Below are 17450 nucleotides of genomic sequence, written 5' to 3' on the forward strand. Positions count from 1 at the left end.
GTTCCCCTAAAGCAGGGTTTTTTGTTTGTTTGTTTTGTTTTGTTTTTTTGAGACAGAGTCTCGCTCTGTTGCCCAGGCTGGAGTGCAGTGGCACAATCTATACTCACTGCAACCTCTGCCTCCCAGGTTCAAGCAATTCTCGTGCCTCAGCCTCCCGAGTAGCTGGGATTACAGGCACATGCCACCATGCCTGGCTAATTTTTGTATTTTAAGTAGAGACAGGGTTTCACCATGTTGGCCAGGCTAGTCTTGAACTCCTGACCTCAAGTGATCTGCCCGCCTCAGCCTCCCCAAGTGCTGGGATTACAGGCGTAAGCCACAGCTCCCGGCCTAAAGCAGGAATTCTTGGTTGCGGGGGACATGAATGCGCTTCAGAAGATCTATGAATCCCTGAAATTACATACAAAATTGTGTACATGTACATGCATATAAGAGCATTTTTATGGGGAGAAGGTTTACAGCTTTCATCAAAAAACCAAAAAGTGGCTCTTGAGCCACTTGGCTCGAGCCCCCTCCCACTCTGTGGAGTGTACTTTTGTTTCAATAAATTTGTGCTGGCCAGGTGTGGTGGCTCACGCCTGTAATCCCAGCAATTTTGGAGACCAAGGTGGGCGGATCACGAGGTCAGGAGATTGAGACCATCCTGGTCAACATGGTGAAATCCCCGTCTCTACTAAAAATACAAAAATTAGCTGGGTATGGTGGCGTGTGCCTATAATCCCAGCTACTGGGGAGGCTGAGGCAGGAGAATCACTTAAACCTGGGAGTCAGAGGTTGCAGTGAGCCAAGATCACGCCACTGCATTTCAGCCTAGTAACAGAGCCAGACTCTGTCTCTAAATAAATAAATAAATAAATAAATAAATAAATAAATAATAAATCTGTGCTTTCATCGCTTCAGAAAAAATGTGTTGGTGACCACCTCACCGAAAAAAGTGAAAAACCATCCTCCTGGGAACAATACAGCAGGACCTTGGTAACAAATCCTTCCTGAAATGTGACCAAATCAGTGAAGGATGAAGTCTATGACTTTAGACTGTTGTTACACCTGCATTACTAAATTCACAGGGTAGTCATGATCTCAGATTCAGGATCTCAGAGAGAAAAGGCTAGAAGTGATTATTAATCTGCAACTACTATTATGATTCCATTCTCTTACTGATTAGGGCCACCCACTACACAGCAGCTTGCCAGCTGGTTGGGAGACTCACCTATCTCCATTTCTATGAAAGCTGCTTCATCTGGTAGCGCCCGAGGAATCACTCCAGGGTCACTGAAGCTGGTCCTCAACAGGGTAGCCATGGAGAAAAGGAAGAGCATGGCAGCAAACACAGGGATGGCAGGAGACAGCTGAACAGCCAGGTAGCGGCACCTGAAGAAAGCAGGCAATTCAGCATTTAATGATACCTACCCTAAATTGATCTCCAATTGTTACCAGTATGTCAATCTGGATCCCACGACAGAATCAGCAGCACCTCAAGGGCAGGGACCATGTTTCTTCTCTTGAATTACCCAAAACTCCTAACATATGGCTTTACCCATAGTAGGAGCTCAACAAATAATTGACTGCTGCCACCTATAACATACAGAAGACACTCTTGAGAACACTCTCTTACCCCCAAGTCTAGTCTATGCTATCAACCCACTGGGAGCTACATTTCCTCTACCTCAGGAAAGGTTCACACCTGCTAAGAATAGGGAAGCAACTGAACCTGGATTTCTAAGCAACACAGGTTGATCTCACTCTGGGAATGTCCAGGGCTTTTCATATCCACTGATCTGGCATTCAAGCTGAGCTTGATGAAGAGGGAGAAAAGATGAGGACCAACAAGAAAGCAGGTTCACAGTGTCAGACAGAGAGTATCTCAGCATGCTTCAAGACCAGTGAAAACCTTCAGGGCTGCTGACTGACTCTGCAACATCCATTCCTCTGGTCTCCTCAATTAGCTCAGCTAATAAGTGACTAATGACTAATGGGAGCGGTGGCGGGCGCCCATAATCCCAGCTACTCTGGAGGCTGAGGCACGAGAACCACTTGAACCTGGGAGGTGGGGGTTGCAGTGAGCTGAGATCACACCACTGCACTCCAGCGTGGGGACAGAGTGAAACTGTGAAAAATATAAAAGAAGAAAGGAAGGAAAGGAAGGAAAAATAAAAAAGAAGAAAGGAAGTAAGAAGAAAGGAAGGAAGGGAAAGAAAGGAAGGAAGGAAGGAAGGAAGGAAGGAAGGAAGGAAGGAAGGAAGGAAGGAAGGAAGGACCAATATCCCTCATGAACACAGACACAAAAATCCTCAGTAAAATTTTAGCAAATCTAAGAAAATCATTTCTCCTTAGTACCCCTTCACAACATCATGTTCACTCCCCTCTTTCCTCATAATGCATCTGGCAAGCTATTTCTCTTCCTCTCTGAATATCCCAACTCTACTCATCTTTCAGGTGCCAGAGACATCAATATCATCATTGTCATCACTGCAACTATAATTTATTGAGGGCTCTCCATAAGACAGGCACTGCACTAAGCTCTTCATCTACATTATCCCATCCAATTCTCACACTAAATCTATGAAATAGATTCTACTATACCCATTTGATAGATGAAGAATCTGAGACTTAGAGAATTCTTACCTCCTCCAAAAGGCTTATGCTAAGCTGCACTAATCTCTCTCTTCTCTACTCCCTGTGGTCCTCACTTCCAGAGCCTTGCATTATTTCCTAGCTATTTCTCGGTACGTTGATGGCATCTCCCTCAACTGGACTTCCTAAGAGCAAGGACCTAGTCTTATTGGACTGGGAATGCTCGGGTTTGAATTCTGGCTCTACCAGCTCCTAGCTGGGTGACTTAGTTAACTTCAGTCTCCTTATCCATAAAATGAGGATAATAACAGTGCTTGATGAGGTCATTGTGTGGATCAAACGCACTAAAGTGCTTAGAACTGCACTTGACACACAGTAAATACTAAACACTAAGTAAAATGTTAGCTATTAACATTATCACCATGATTCTGTATCTTCCAGAGCTTTAATACAAGTAAGGGAACAAAGAAGCTATCAATAAATACTTGTTGATCTGAACTGAATTTCAAACAAAATAAATAGGAATATGTGAGGAGAGTTATCACTGACCTATTTTTATCCTCCTCCTCCTGAGGCACATTTCTCCTTGAAAACAGAGTTTTCACTTGGAGGCAGACTATAAGTGGATGAGCAAGGAGCAGAGAGAGCAGAGAAAGTAAGCTAAGAAAAACGCTTACCTCATCAGCATGGGGAGTAAGCAAGCTGCTGGCCATTCAAAGCAAACATTTAACCCCCGGTTATATATTCTCTGCAGTTTCGGAACAACCCTCATGAGGTCTTCCCCTAGCTCCCTGCCACACACACAACTTCATGGGGGGACACAAGCCAAGTTTTATATTAGACTAAGCAGTTTTTGATGACGGTGAACATATGTACTGAACCTGGAGGATGATTTTAGTGACTTTTGTGTTTGCTTGCTTGCTTATTTTTAACAAAATCCTTCATCTTAAGTTGCTTTTTTAATGATTTACTTCCTTCTCCTAAAAGCCAAGGATTGGGGGAAAACTGGAGAACTGAAGGATCCGGCAGCTGAGTTCAGGGTAATTAAGGTTCTTACATATCACTGGCTTGTGGATTACCCTACTTTCCACTACTCCTTTTCACTGGCACAGATTAACCAAAAAGGGAATTCAGAAGCAAAAATCACCTCCACTTATCAGGAACTCAAAGGATGCAGGAGAAGCATGAGGCTTCATTTCATGAACAAGCTAAATGAAATTACCACACTAACAGCAAATAGGAATCTTCCTGGCCACTGCCCATCACTAAGATCATTCTTGAAAACAAAGAAGTAATGTCTCCAGGACGCAAACTGCCCTGGATGTATAGTCTCCAATCAAAAGCCTTAAAAAATCAGATGTATCTGATTGGCCACCAAAGAGAGTTTAATTTTTTTATTAAAGGGAAAACATACAGAGTGAGTAGGGCAACAGCAAAAAATTCTAAATTAATGCTGCCCTGCTGCACAGAAGGACCCAAGCTTAACTAAGTCCAGTTCCAACACCTGCTTGTAGGCCAGACAAAGGACAACTTAGATTTGAATTACGCTATGCCATCAAGGATAAAGGTCTCTGTAATCTCCACACAGAGCATCTTCTGCACCTGCTAAAACAATCCACTCTGTATGTCAACAAGTACACAACAGGCCTATTGTATTGTTCTCCTCCAGAGATGAGGCTATTGGCAGCCAGTCGTCTCTAGTGAGTGGGTGTGGCTGGGAAGCCAGATGTGGGACTAGCAGGCCTTTCTACTCTGAGTAAGGGGAAACTTCGAGCGCCAGCTCGACTACTGTGAACTACAACCCATAGTGTTTGTCTTCAAAAGTTATGATAAAAAATACCCCCACCGGGGGTATTGGGAAGGGAAGATTGGGAAGATGTTTGTCAAAGGACATAAAATTTCAGTGAGGAAGAATAAGTTCATGAGATCTATTGCCCAACATGGGGACTATGGTTAATAACACTATATTGCATACCAGAAAATTGTTAGGAGAGTAGATTTTAAGCGTTCTCACCATTAAAAAAATAAGTATGTAAGGTAATACATATGTTAATTAGCTTGATTTAACTATTCCAAATGTATACATGTATCAAAACATCATATTGTATACCAGATATATATATCTTTGTATATATATCTTTATATATATATCTTTGTCTATATATCTTTATATATATATATTTATATTAAATATTTATCAATTTAAAAAATACTTCAAAAATATCACCCTAGGCTAATCCCATAATTGCTATAAGCTGGAAGTCTGTCTCTGACAAGAATAAGCTACGTGAAAGTTTGGTGGTAATTCCCAGTATAGACCTCCAAAGTCAAGAATATCCTCAAACATCACTAATTTGTCTTAGATAAAGACTAGATCAGCCAGGCACAGTGGCTCACACCTGTAATCCCAGCACTTTGGGAGGCCAAGGCAGGTGGATCATCTGAGGTCAGGAGTTCAAGACCATCCTGGCCAACATGGCAAAACCCTGTCTCTACTAAAAATACAAAAATAAGGCTGGGTGCGGTGGCTCACGCCTGTAATCCCAGAACTTTAGGAGGCTGAGGTGGGTGGATCACAAGGTCAGGAGATCAAGACCATCCTGGCTAACACAGTGAAACCCCGTCTCTACTAAAAATACAAAAAATCAGCCAGGCGTGGTGGCGGGTGCCTGTAGTCCCAGCTACTTGGGAGGCTGAGGCAGGAGAATGGCGTGAACCCGGGAGGTGGAGCTTGCAGTGATCAGAGATTGTGCCACTGCACTCCAGCCTGCGCGACAGTGCAAGACTCCATCTCAAAAATAAATAAATAAATAAATAAATAAATAAATAAATAAATAAGCCAGACGTGGTGGCATGCACCTGTAATCCCAGCTTACTCGGGAAGCTGAGACAGGAGAATTGCTTGAACCCATGAGGCGGAGGTTGCAGTGAGCTGAGATTGCACCACCGCACTCCAGCCTGGTGACAGAGCAAGACTCCACCTCAAAAAAAAAAAAAAAAAAAAGACTAGATCAGATCTGTCATCCACGAATATAAGCTAATTGTTTTTGAAACTCCTATATCACTCCTTGGAATAATAATATCCATATACTTCTTAAAACAGAACTCTCCTGTATTCAAAGTACCAAGACGCCTTTCTCCTTCCTGGGGATTAGAGTTCCTTTTCTCCCTTGTGAATTTTACAAATGCAACCATGTCCCAACTAAGTCTTCATTTCTGCCACCTGAAGAGACATCATCATTTTAAACTATCCTCTACTGACTTCTTGACTGTCCTCAGGCTACCATAGCTGGACTAGACAACTGGACTCCCACATGTCCCCTGAGGCGGCATGGTGGTACTGACCAGCAGTAACCATCAGTGCCAGGCTGGGCTCGTGTGTCATGTCCCATCCCCCATCCCTAGCATGCTAGTTCACTGGAGGGATGATGATAATGACACAGACTTCAATTCACATGAAAACACTCAGAAGAGATTCATGAGTAGAATGGATAAGAATCTAGACAGAGAGCTATGCCTTACAGATTGGCAGCTTGGATTGGCTTCTGTACAATACACTGCTTCTAAGTCTCCCTAACAGCTTTCTTGCTATGTTTTTTGGTTTGTTTGTTCTTTTATCAATGTAATCAGTCAGCCAACAAGTACTTGTTGGTCTAACAAATGAAGAACAAGGGAAATAGGAGTTAATTTTGTTGGGGAAAACATAACTGACATATGAAACAGCTAAAGAATAAGATGACCGATAATCAAGTGTTAGAATGGTGACTCAGCCTCTAAAGGCTGTAAGTGTTCAGGGAAGAGCTCTGTAGGGGAGCTGCTGGCTGCTTGAAACTGCTCCAGTAGCAGCTGGCAAGTATGGCTTTAAGGAAGAAGGCCCAAGGATCAGAGCCCCATGATACTCTTTGGTCACACATGACAGAAATAAGCCTTTGCTATAAAATACCTCCCTGATATGGATGGCCATCTGTCCTCTTACTACCTACCTGCTACTGACTGAATGTCTGTATCCCTGCAAAATTCATATGTTGAAATCTTAACATCCAATGTGATGGATTTTGGAGGTGGGGCCTTTGGGGGGTGATTAGGTCACCTAAGGCTCCACCCTCATGAATGGGATTAGCATCCTTATAAAAGAAATCCTGGCAAGCTCCCTTGCCCCTTTGGCCATGTGAACACACAGAGAGAAGACAGCCATCTATGAACCAGAAAGCAGGCCTTCATCAGTCACCAAACCTGCAGGCATCTTGATCTTGTACTTGCCAGCCTCCAGAACTGTGAGACACAAATTTCTGTTGTTTATAAGCCATCCAGTCGATGGTAGTTTCTTACAGCAGCCAGAACAGACTAAGACACTACCTCTAGAACACAATAAACATGTAGAACCACCCATAAGATTGTTTCAAGATTCTTCTGATGACCCTCAGAGTCTGCTGAGAGGGGAAGTTTCCCTTAACACTAAAAACATAATTTACAATCAGCCTCCAGATTTACTTCTATGTGAAGGTCAGGGAAAAATGTACAACCCTCTTTTGCTCCAGTAGCAATAAAGAAAATTAACCAAACAGGGACACTTTCAATTCTGAAGTGAGAAGCCATCCTCTCATCAAAATCTCTATCCAGGCAAACCCGCTCAGTAGTTTCCAAATTTCAGTTATAATAACAAAGTTCAAATTTCAATTACAATATACCCCTGCTCGAGAACTTAGAACCATTCACTGCTGCCTATTATATTATGCCCCAAACTCCACAGGTCAGTATTCCAAGGCTCTCCATTAACTGGCCTTATCTAATCATCATCATAAGGCCCCTGTCTTCCCCGCTCCATTCCAGAAACATCCCACTAATTAATTACCCTGAATTAGCTAGCTTCTTGCTACTGCAAATAGCCTAAGATACCTCCTTTGTTCTTAAGCACAATACCAGCTCCAGCATCTCTGAGGAGAAAGATTTAGGAGTCTCTTCTTTCCCTCAATAACATCTCAACTGATGTCAGCATGTTGGGGAACATCCCTGTTCTCTGGGCTTGCTTTTCCCAAAACAGAGGATCACTATATTTAATTAAGACTCATCCTCAAAAGATGGGAGAGGCATTCAGTGGAGACTGACAATGTGAAACTCATTACCACAAAAGGTAATAGAGGCTGAAAATGTAGAGAAATTCTGAATGACAGAACCATAAAGAATTATTAAAGAAGCCAGGCATGGTGGCTCACACCTGTAATCCCAGCACTTTGGGAGGCCAAGGCTGTTGGATCACTTGAGCTCAGGAGTTCAAGACCAGCCTGGGCAAGATGGTGAGATCCTGTCTCTACAAAAAATACAAAAATTAGTCAGGCATAGTGGCTCACTCCTGTAGTCCCAGATACTTGGGAGGCTGAGGTGGGAGGACTGTTTAAGCCCAGGAGGCAGAGGATGCAGTGAGCCAAGATCACACCACTGCACTCCAGCCTGGGCAAGAGAGGGAGACCCTATCTCAAAAAAAAAAAAAAAGAGGAAAAAAAAGAATTACTAAAAGAAAGCAAACTGCCACCAGGTGCGGTGGCTCACGCCTGTAATCCCAGCACTTTGGGAGGCAGAGGCAGGCAGATCACCTGAGGTCAGGAGATCAAGACCAGCCTGGCCAACATGGAGAAACCCTGTCTCTACTAAAAAATACAAAATTAGCAAGGCGTGGTGGCGCATGCCTGTAATCCCAGCTACTCAGGAGGCTGAGGCATGAGAATCGCTTGAACCCGGGAGGCGGAGGTTGCAGTGAGCCGAGATCGCGCCATTGCACTCCAGCCTGGGCAACAAGAATGAAACTCTGTCTCAAAGAAAAAAAAAGAAAAAGAAAAGAAAAGAAAGCAAACTGTTCAGGAGATACAACCCAAGGAACTCTTAGGAAGAACTCTCTCTCAAGGAACGTACTTTATCAGGAAGTTAAGTTTAGCTAAGTATTGTAACAGATTGATATCAAAGAGGCAACTATGCCTTTCTAAAACTCATTTGGTTAGCCAAGTCATAGACAGAATCCGAAGCTAGATAAAGCCAAGACTGATCTCCATAGAGTCATGCCCCAGAGAATGCACTCTTGGTTACAGAGCACAATACAGTCACTTTTTCCTCTTCCCAATCTCACATAAGGATGCTCTTCAGGAACCTGGACCTTGTCACTGTGGGCACTAACATTCTGGCATGTCAAAGTCTGGCTTTGGTCTACATAGTCTTGTGTCTCCTCAAACCTAGTAAGTTCATATATTCAAGTCTGCATTTTCTATTTCACCTGTCTGCCAGACACGCCTCCTCTTTCTTTATTTTATTTTATTTATTTATTTATTTAGACGGAGTTTTGTTCTTGTTTTGTTGCCCAGGCTGGAGTGCAATGGCACAATCTCGGCTCACTGCAACCTCCGCCTCCCAGGTTCAAGTGATTCTCCTGCCTCGGCCTCCCAAGTAGCTGGGAATACAGGTGTGCACCACCAAGCCCAGCTGACTTTTTGTACTTTTAGTAGAGACAGGGTTTTACCATGTTGGCCCGGCTGGTCTTGAACTCCTGACCTCAAGTGATCCACTTGCCTCAGCATCCCAAAGTGCTGGGATTACAGGCATGAGCCACCACGCCCAGCCCACGCTGCCCCTTTCATCAGGATAACTCACTAAGTAACAATGTACAGAGCACACATTGCTCGATTTTTCTCCCAGCCATCCTCATCTTGGCAGCAGGGACCAAGAGTGGCCACAGCAGTAATGATCCCTCGTTAACTCACAAAGCTCCTGATAGGCTTCCCTGTCCCTGCAAGGCTACCAGAAATGCCATGCTGCAATACCATCAGTTCTCTGCAAAGATGCCTTCATTTTCTAGGAGCATAAGCTTGGGAGACCCAAAGAGCCTAGACACCATTGGGTAACACACACACTAGCTCGCAAGAATCCGGAATATGCTGGCCTAGTATTTGGTACTATGTACACTTTACTAAAGCATGTGTGTTTGAATGTCTTCAGGATTCCATAGCCAAAGGGTAACAATGAACAATGAGATGAAAGGTCGAAATTAGAAGAAAAAGCCCTGGGTCAGTATAGAGACGTTGGCTGGCCAACTCATCTTGATGAAGGAACCTCACTTCTGTAGGCCTGGTTTCCTCATCCACACAAGGATGGAGATAGTCTCCAAGGCCCTTCCCAGATCTACCATCCTATGATTCTGTGGGTCAAGATTGTTAAATTTTAAGTACATCCAGAATGTTTTAATTCAGCAACACTTATTGGCCATCTACTCTACGTAAGGCATGGTAGAGAGCACTGTGGGGGCTACACAGCCATTGAACATAGTCTCTGACCTTGAAAGAGACTAGCTGCGGGGGACAGCAACAGTGAGAAGTATAATCACCATATAGCTCCAAACTATAAGAAATGTCATGTGATTATTTGTTAAATGAGCAGTGTGTACAATTAGCCCAATGAATGCAGAAATTACTGGAAAGTTTTCACGAAGAAAGACTCAAGAAAGAATTTGAAAGACGGGTAGAATTTGGATAGGCTAGAAAAGTATTTTTTTGTATTTTTTGTATTGATTACTATTGATTGCTAAGCAGTGTTACAAAGCTGTTTTCAGTTCATCCAATTCAATGACTCTTCTGCCAATACATACATCAAAAGCTCTAATGGGCACCAATCTGACAGAACCTGGTCTGACAGTGCCTTGATAAGATTTCCTTCATATACACAGGACACAGTGAGACCATAAGCACTGATTATAGCAGCAAACTGCTTCTGCTTCAGGGGTCAAGAGTCTCACAGTCATTCTTGCCACAAGAGAAGTCTGAGGACCTTGACCCCACTAGTGGCCAGGTCAGAAAGCTAACAGAGAAAGCTGGAAGCCAATTCCAGGAGACAGTGCACTTGTTCCTTTCTCCAGGATCACACTTTATAAGGAAGTTGAATTTGACTGAATACCACAATAGCCTTTCAGTAGCTGGATGGCTCCTAGGTTGTCAGTGTCATTCTGCTACAGTGTCCTGACACTTCAGGCCAAGCTGGTAGCTATGTGTTCATCGCACAAACTGGATAGAGCTTGAGCAGAAAGAACTGAAAATTGTTCATGTGCTCAAAGCTGAAACTGGCAATACACACTGACATTTCTTAAATACCTCACCCTAAGAATTAATTAGAAAATCCTTTTTCTTTAAGCATTATACCATTTTTCACTCTGCTTTGAAACCTAAATAAGTGTACCATGAATACAATTATATTTAAATATAGCAACCTACTGGTAATCTATAATCTCCTTTTGTGTGTATTTGAGTCTTCCAGACAGACACAGAGTTATACAGAATTTCAGGTTCTTGGAGTTGCAAGAGGCTTAGTGAATATTTGGCCAAATTTCTACTCTGTGACAGTGGCCCTGAGAGAGATCCCCCGGCTTCTTCAGAAACACCTCTAACAGGCCGGGCGCAGTGGCTCATGCCTGTAATCCCAGCACTTGGGGAGGCTGAGGCAGGTGGATCACTTGAGGTCAGGAGTTTGAGACAAGCCTGGCCAACATGGTGAAACCCTGTCTCTACTGAAAATACAAAAATTATCTGTATTTGGCAGATGTCTGTAATCCCAGCTACTCGGGAGGCTGAGGCAGGAGAAGTGCTTGAACCCAGGAGGCAGAGGTTGCAAAAGCAGAGATCATGCCACTGCACGCCAGCCTGGGTGATGGGGCAAGGCCCTGTCTCAAAAAATAAATAAAAAATAAAAAATAATTAAAAAAAAGAAACACTCTAACAATACAGAGCTAACTGGCCCCAGGATGGACAACTTTTTTTTGTTTTATGTATTCAATCTACTATCTGTCCACTGAAAATTACAGGTCACTCATTTGAAAAGTCTTCTAGAAGATATGTAAAGGCATAATCCAAAAATAAAAGGACATCTGCCAGCACTGCTAACGTTATGCGTTTTTCATTAAGGGGCACCCACATGCCTGACCAGCCTTCTCAAGCCATCTGGCTGGCCCAGAGCTGTGCTGCAGGCAGCTATAAATCAACTCACACTGGTTCCTAAGCACCTGCTGCAAGCAGGACCCTGCTACTAAAATGCAGCTCCAGATGTGCCTCAAGATTTGGACTATCTTCCCACAAGGCAAAAATGCAGCAGCCAGAGGATGTGGAGTCTCTACTCCTAGACAATGTAAGAATGAAAATAGATCACCATTTGTCTATTCAGATACCCTCACCTGCCTGAAGGCAGGGGGCTAGATCAACTGATTTCCTGAGGCCTCACTAAGTTCTTTTTATTTTTTTATTTTTTTTTTTAAGACAGAGTCTCACTCTGTCATCCAGGCTAGGATCTCAGCTCACTGCAACCTCCACCTCCCAGGTGCAAGGGATTCTCCTGCCTCAGCCTTCCAAGTAGCTGGCACTACAGGCGCACAACATCCACACGGGGCTAATTTTTGTATTTTTAGTAGAGACGGGGGTTTCACCATGTTGGCCAGGCTGGTCTCGAACTCCTGACCTCAAGTGATCTGCCTGCCTCGGCCTCCCCAAGTGCTGGGATTACAGGCATGAGCCACTGCGCTAAGTCCTAATACTAACAAAGCGGCCCACGTTCTGCTCCCCAAACCCTGCCCCCACTATGTGGTGGACAGGAAATTATAGACGCCAAAGAAAAAGGCCGACCAGAAGGAGATTTCATTCCTCAGATGCATGCTGGTGTACCTTGTACAACCTGTCACTGGCTAGGCACAAGGCAGCCACCACCTAAAGTGTCTATGTGTCTGTATGTGGCAGACACACACACATACACAAGCACGCACGTTCAAAAACACAAATTCCGCCATTCTCAGTACAAAGTATTCATCACCAGGGTCCTCTCCTCTGTGGTCACATTTCCACCTCCCCACTCCACTCCTCTGCTAACACATTTACTTCCTTCTCCCCTCTTCTTCCCACTACTCCCTCCTCCAGCCCTATCTTCAAAAATATTTAGTCTTTCACACAGACAGCTGGTACTCAAGTAAGTTTTACAAATAACCTCACCCTTCAAAATGCAAGAAATAACCTGGGGGAGGGGGGAAGTCATCATGGTAGAAAACTCAACCTGCCTCTGTCAAACGGTAACTTGTCTAATTAGAAGCTTCATCCCACCAGCGGTTTTCTTCAGAGGCCTGCAGGGGCCTCAGTGGAACAGATTCCAATCAGATTGTTCTGCTGGCTCCCAGATACAAAAGGGGACAAATGGCAATAGCTTGAAATTTCAAGTACCCCTGGCCAGTCAAACCAGAGGTTTCCTGGGCCCAGAACTACCAACTAACTCAAAGCCTGGGAACAAGGCTCATCTCTGTTTGGAATAGTTGCAATAATAAAAATTTAACCTGGGGGTGGGGGTGGGGACAAAAAGAGAAAAAGAGAGGAAGAATGATAAAGAACAGAGGTCAGCTTTGCACTTCCAAGAAGCAGCAGGGCAGGAACGAGGCAAGGAAGACTTGGAGAGAAGGGTGAGGAGAAGGAAAAACAATTTTTAATGCTAGGGGCTTATGCCTGCCTGACTACACATGCTCACTGGTACCACACACAAGCACGTGCGTGCACACATGCACACACACACACTCATTCAGGAAACTCAAACTGGAAATCAAATAAGAAGGCTTCAGCAACCTGCCTGACTTCGCTAAACACTTCACAAAGTCAGCAGTAGCGGCGGCAGCAGCAAAAGGACCTTTAACAAAGAGTTCCTCTGACCTTACTTTCCCAGCCCCGTTACAAACTGGGTCCCCCTCCCCCTGCTGTTACTCAAGCCAGCTGCAAGCACCCAAAAGTCTGGCAAAGCAGCCCAAAAATCACTCTGGGTGCACTGGGAAAGTGCATCTGAAGCCCTGACAGAAGGACAAAAATGAGCCCCAAGGGACCAGAGTTCATTTTACTTCCCCACTAGGCTGGCCAAGGTGCCCCCTCCTACCTCCCATGGCCACACCCCAGCATGAGCCCTCCATTTCCAGGTCACCCATGTACATACATCATAGCACGCTCACCTCAGGTGTGGCTTACAGTCCACACACACACCTCTTGGCTCTCAAAGGCCTCCTCACAGTAATCCCAAAACAATTAGCAATGCTCGCATCCCTGGAGTGTAGAGCATTCTCAGCACACCCAGGAGACACGCCACAGTGCCCTAGAATCCAGCCGGCCACCTCCCCTAGAGACGAGACCTACACAGACTTCAAACAGTAGCTCGAGTACGAGGTATTACACCACAGAAAAGAAATCACTCCAAGGCTGGTACCAGGCATACACAGAATATAGAGTTGTTTACCTTGAGTGATTTTGAGGGAAAGAGCAACTCACTTCTAATAAGCACGTATGTGCCACGCATACAACTAGTATGTGGTCCAGCTGAGGCTGGAACTAATCTATAGGTTCCCAACTCAGTTGGCTTTTCACTGTAACAGCTAGCTGAGAGCTGAGCCTTAAGGAAACAGGACCCAGAATAACAAAATAGGTGAGGGTTGCTGAGTGATGTAACAATGAGGGGTGCCCTTAGGTTTGTGTGCAGGGGAGGCCATCTGTCATTTAGCTTCTAAGGAGACCACTAAAAGGGAGAGGTGAGTAATTAAGACAAACTTCCTTATTTCCCAAGTCTATCAAGGATAGCCCCAAATCAGTACTACAAAATTGGTATCAAAGGTATTGGTCTTTTTAGGAAGCACATACTCTGTGATGACCACGAAGCAATGAATTCAGCTGGCATCTCTACAGACATTGCTCAAGAGGACGTTAAAGTCATCCAAGGACCAGCCCCAAACTCCCCAGAGAGCAGGTTCTTCCCCTGGACCCAAAGTAACCATAATCAGGCAACTCTACTCAACCAAAACTCACTCAAAGGCGAAGAAGAGCGTACATGTCCCCAGGATGAGGAAAAGGGTCAGGTAGAAAATGCCCTTCTGCCGGGCCATCATGACGCGGCCATCACAGCAAAAGGTGTTCCTGCCTGGGAGTTTCTCCCATTTCCGTGTCACCTTCTTCCTCACCACCATCACAGACATGATTGGAATTCCTGCTCCAAAATGGGTTTTGCGATTACAGCAGAGAAGAAACAGAGGCTGAGCCCAGCTTTGAAATCACGTTGCCTGCTATTCCTGCCGCTGGGTCAAACATCATCAAAAGTCCAATTGCTAGCCCTAAGAAAAAGCAGAAAAAGAAAAAAAATGAGGCAATAATAAGAAAATACAGTTCAACCCTCCTTTCCCAGAGACAGAAAGTTGAAAACTGACTGAAGGGGTGGGGACGGGGAAGTGGGAAAAGTTTATTTCCAATTCGTGTTTGTTCTCTAAAAGAAGGTATGATTAAAGGTTCTCAAAAAAGGAAAGGGGCTAGTATTTCTTCTCAAATAAGCCTCTATGCTTCCAATCTAATGCTGAAGATCTGATCATCACAGAACCTTGGAACTAGAGAGGATTTTATAGGTGATGGTGCCAATTATTAATACTTTGTTTTGTAAATGAGTAAACTGAGGACCAGAGAGAGGAAATAACTTATCCAGGACCATACAGCAGCAATGCTGATACTGCTAACTTCCAGTCAAGGGCATGTTCACTATGCCACAATGTTCTTTCAACATCATTAAAAGGACTCTAAAAATAATAGTAGAGTTTCTGTCCTCATAAAGCCTCCCTCCCTTCCTCCACTTCACCTTCTTTCTTCAATTAGCCACTCAAACATGAATCACAGCAGGGAACAAGTCACCCTCTGGCAGGGCCAGGAGGTTCTGGACGCTCTGTGCACATACGTGCATTGTATTTACACAAAACAGATTTGCCCTCATCAAACCCTCTGCAACTTCCTGAGTCTGGGAAATGAAACAATCTGGCTGGTCTAGCCTAACATTTGTGGGAATCTTAATGAAACCACATCAGAGACCTGTAGGTGAAAGGCTGACTTAAGCAGGAGAGATTCTGGAATGGTTGGTGACTGCTGATGGCTGGTTGGGGGGTGGGGAATGGCAGCAGCTAAGAAAAGTCACAAGGGCGCTTTCTGGGACATGTGCTAAGTACCATCTCTATTCAGCATCCTGAATTCCCAGGCCCAGACTTTCTCAGCCTCTGCCACCCTTCTCCTCCGCTCAGGTGTGGTGCTGTGGCCTCTATTTACCGACACCACATGCCCCACGCTGGCAGGACTGAGGCGGAAGCCTGCAGCCCGACGGACGGAGGGAGAAACAGCCAACTCGAGATCATTCCTGGGCTGGAGAGGGCAAAGGTCCAAAAACAGCCTAGGAGCGGAGCAGGGAAACGAGAAGGTAGAAGGCTCGGGGAAGAGGAGGGGGGCCCAGAGGTGCAGAGAACCCGTCCTTTGTGTAAAACTAACCTGGAAGACAATCTCCTCCCGATAAACCGCCCCAGCGGGAGAAGGGAGACCAGGAAGGGGGAGCCGGCCTGGAAGAACAAAGATCAAAATCCGTCGGGAAGCAGCGACCGGCTCCCCAGCGGGGGGCCGGTGGCCGGGGCCGGGCCGCGGGCGCGGCCTCTCGAGGCCCGCCCTGACTCCACCACGCCGCGGACCACCGCCCCAGGCAGGTTGGGACGCGCGCCACATCCACACGCACACGCAGCCACACGCTCGTACACACTCACACACGCCCCGCCACGTGTAGTCACCCCGGGCCAGGGGCTCGGCGGCTGCCGAGTTGAGAAGGGCGGTGCCGACGTCCCCGCGTCCACGCGCCGCGGAAGGGGAGGCAGCCCACCCTGCAGCCGAGCCCGGGAGACCCCCGCCCCCACCCCTCGTTACCTGAACCACGGAGACCCAACTCGGCCGGCAGCTGACGGCAGGAAACGGACCGTCCCAGGGAATCGCGTCGGCAGCCAAAGGTGGCAGCGACTTCTCCTCCCCGGGCCGAGAGGCTGTCTCCTCCTGACAAGGGGCCCCAGTGGTCGGGGCCCTAAACCAGCTGTGGCAACCGCCCACCACTGGCCAAATGGAACGCTCCTCACGTCACCAGGTCGCTCCAGTAGTTGCTCGCCCTCTATTGGCCGATCGGCCTCGGCGCCTCCGCCCCGGCCGCCCCTATCCCGAACTGCCATTGGTTTTGCCGAACGCCACTCGACGATGCCTCCGCCCACTCCTCCACCCATCTCCCTGCTGCATGCCCACCTGCCAAGCCACTGCCAGCCCCTCTTTGGGGTCTGAGCGCCAGTATGTGAAGTGTTGCCTTCTATTAATATAGTTACGCAGAGACGGAGGTTAAGGGTAGTGCCGATGGGACAGCGAAGGGTGGAACCAGCCTACACACACGCGCGCGCGCGCGCGCGCACACACACACACACACACACACACACAGAGTGAGATGCTGAAGCAACACTAGCTCACAGATCCGGGTGCTCACCCCAAACTAGGTCTGCCGTGGGCAGCCTACTTGCATTTTAAAATCAACCGCAACTTGAGATTTTACTCTTTATCGGCATAAAAACAAGTCCTCTGCCTCCCAAGTCTCATTCAGTAGCCAGGGACCCCATATCTGTCCCAGTCACCCTAGCCTGAATCTCTAAGGCTTTCAAATCAAAACACACAAACAAGCATAAAAAGCATGTTGTAAAGGATAAATGTCCCCAAGAACATATTATCATTTTGCAGCACCTAAAACAACTAATTGACATTAATGGAGTTAAAGAAACTCCACTGAGGACATAAATTCTTCCAGGCAGGTAATGAAGTAAAGATTGCCAAAAAGGTTGTAAATTTTTATTCGGTTTGGAAAGCTTGTGATAATTAAGGGGAGAATCCAAGGCAGAATTCCCACCCACCAACCAGATTGATTCTTTCCTTCTGCCACCCAGCTCTGCATTACTGCCACCATGAGCCACTGCTACTGATCCGAGTGAGTTGCATGCATTAAAAGTTTGCGATTGGGCTGGG

General features: G+C 45.8%; 1 protein-coding gene across 3 annotated transcripts in view; it reads right to left on the reverse strand.

Moving 5' to 3' along the window:
* The window catches only part of ZDHHC9 (zinc finger DHHC-type palmitoyltransferase 9), a 39100-nt gene extending 22549 nt beyond the window's left edge, over window positions 1-16551 (reverse strand). The window contains exons 1-4 of one of the 3 annotated variants that reach the window (XM_055267408.2): window positions 16326-16551; window positions 15903-15970; window positions 14415-14716; window positions 1211-1371 (exon numbers count right to left, since the gene is read on the reverse strand). In XM_055267408.2, the coding sequence (XP_055123383.1) occupies window positions 1211-1371; window positions 14415-14581 (328 nt within the window). In that variant the 5' untranslated portion in view covers window positions 14582-14716; window positions 15903-15970; window positions 16326-16551. The remainder of the gene's footprint in view (window positions 1-1210; window positions 1372-14414; window positions 14717-15902; window positions 15971-16325) is intronic. The other 2 variants (XM_055267406.2, XM_063634740.1) reach the window with 2 other exon arrangements.
* Between the last annotated feature and the right edge of the window lie 899 nt (window positions 16552-17450).

This window comes from Symphalangus syndactylus, chromosome X, assembly GCF_028878055.3.
Source record: "Symphalangus syndactylus isolate Jambi chromosome X, NHGRI_mSymSyn1-v2.1_pri, whole genome shotgun sequence".
Classification (NCBI taxonomy): Eukaryota; Metazoa; Chordata; class Mammalia; order Primates; family Hylobatidae; genus Symphalangus; species Symphalangus syndactylus.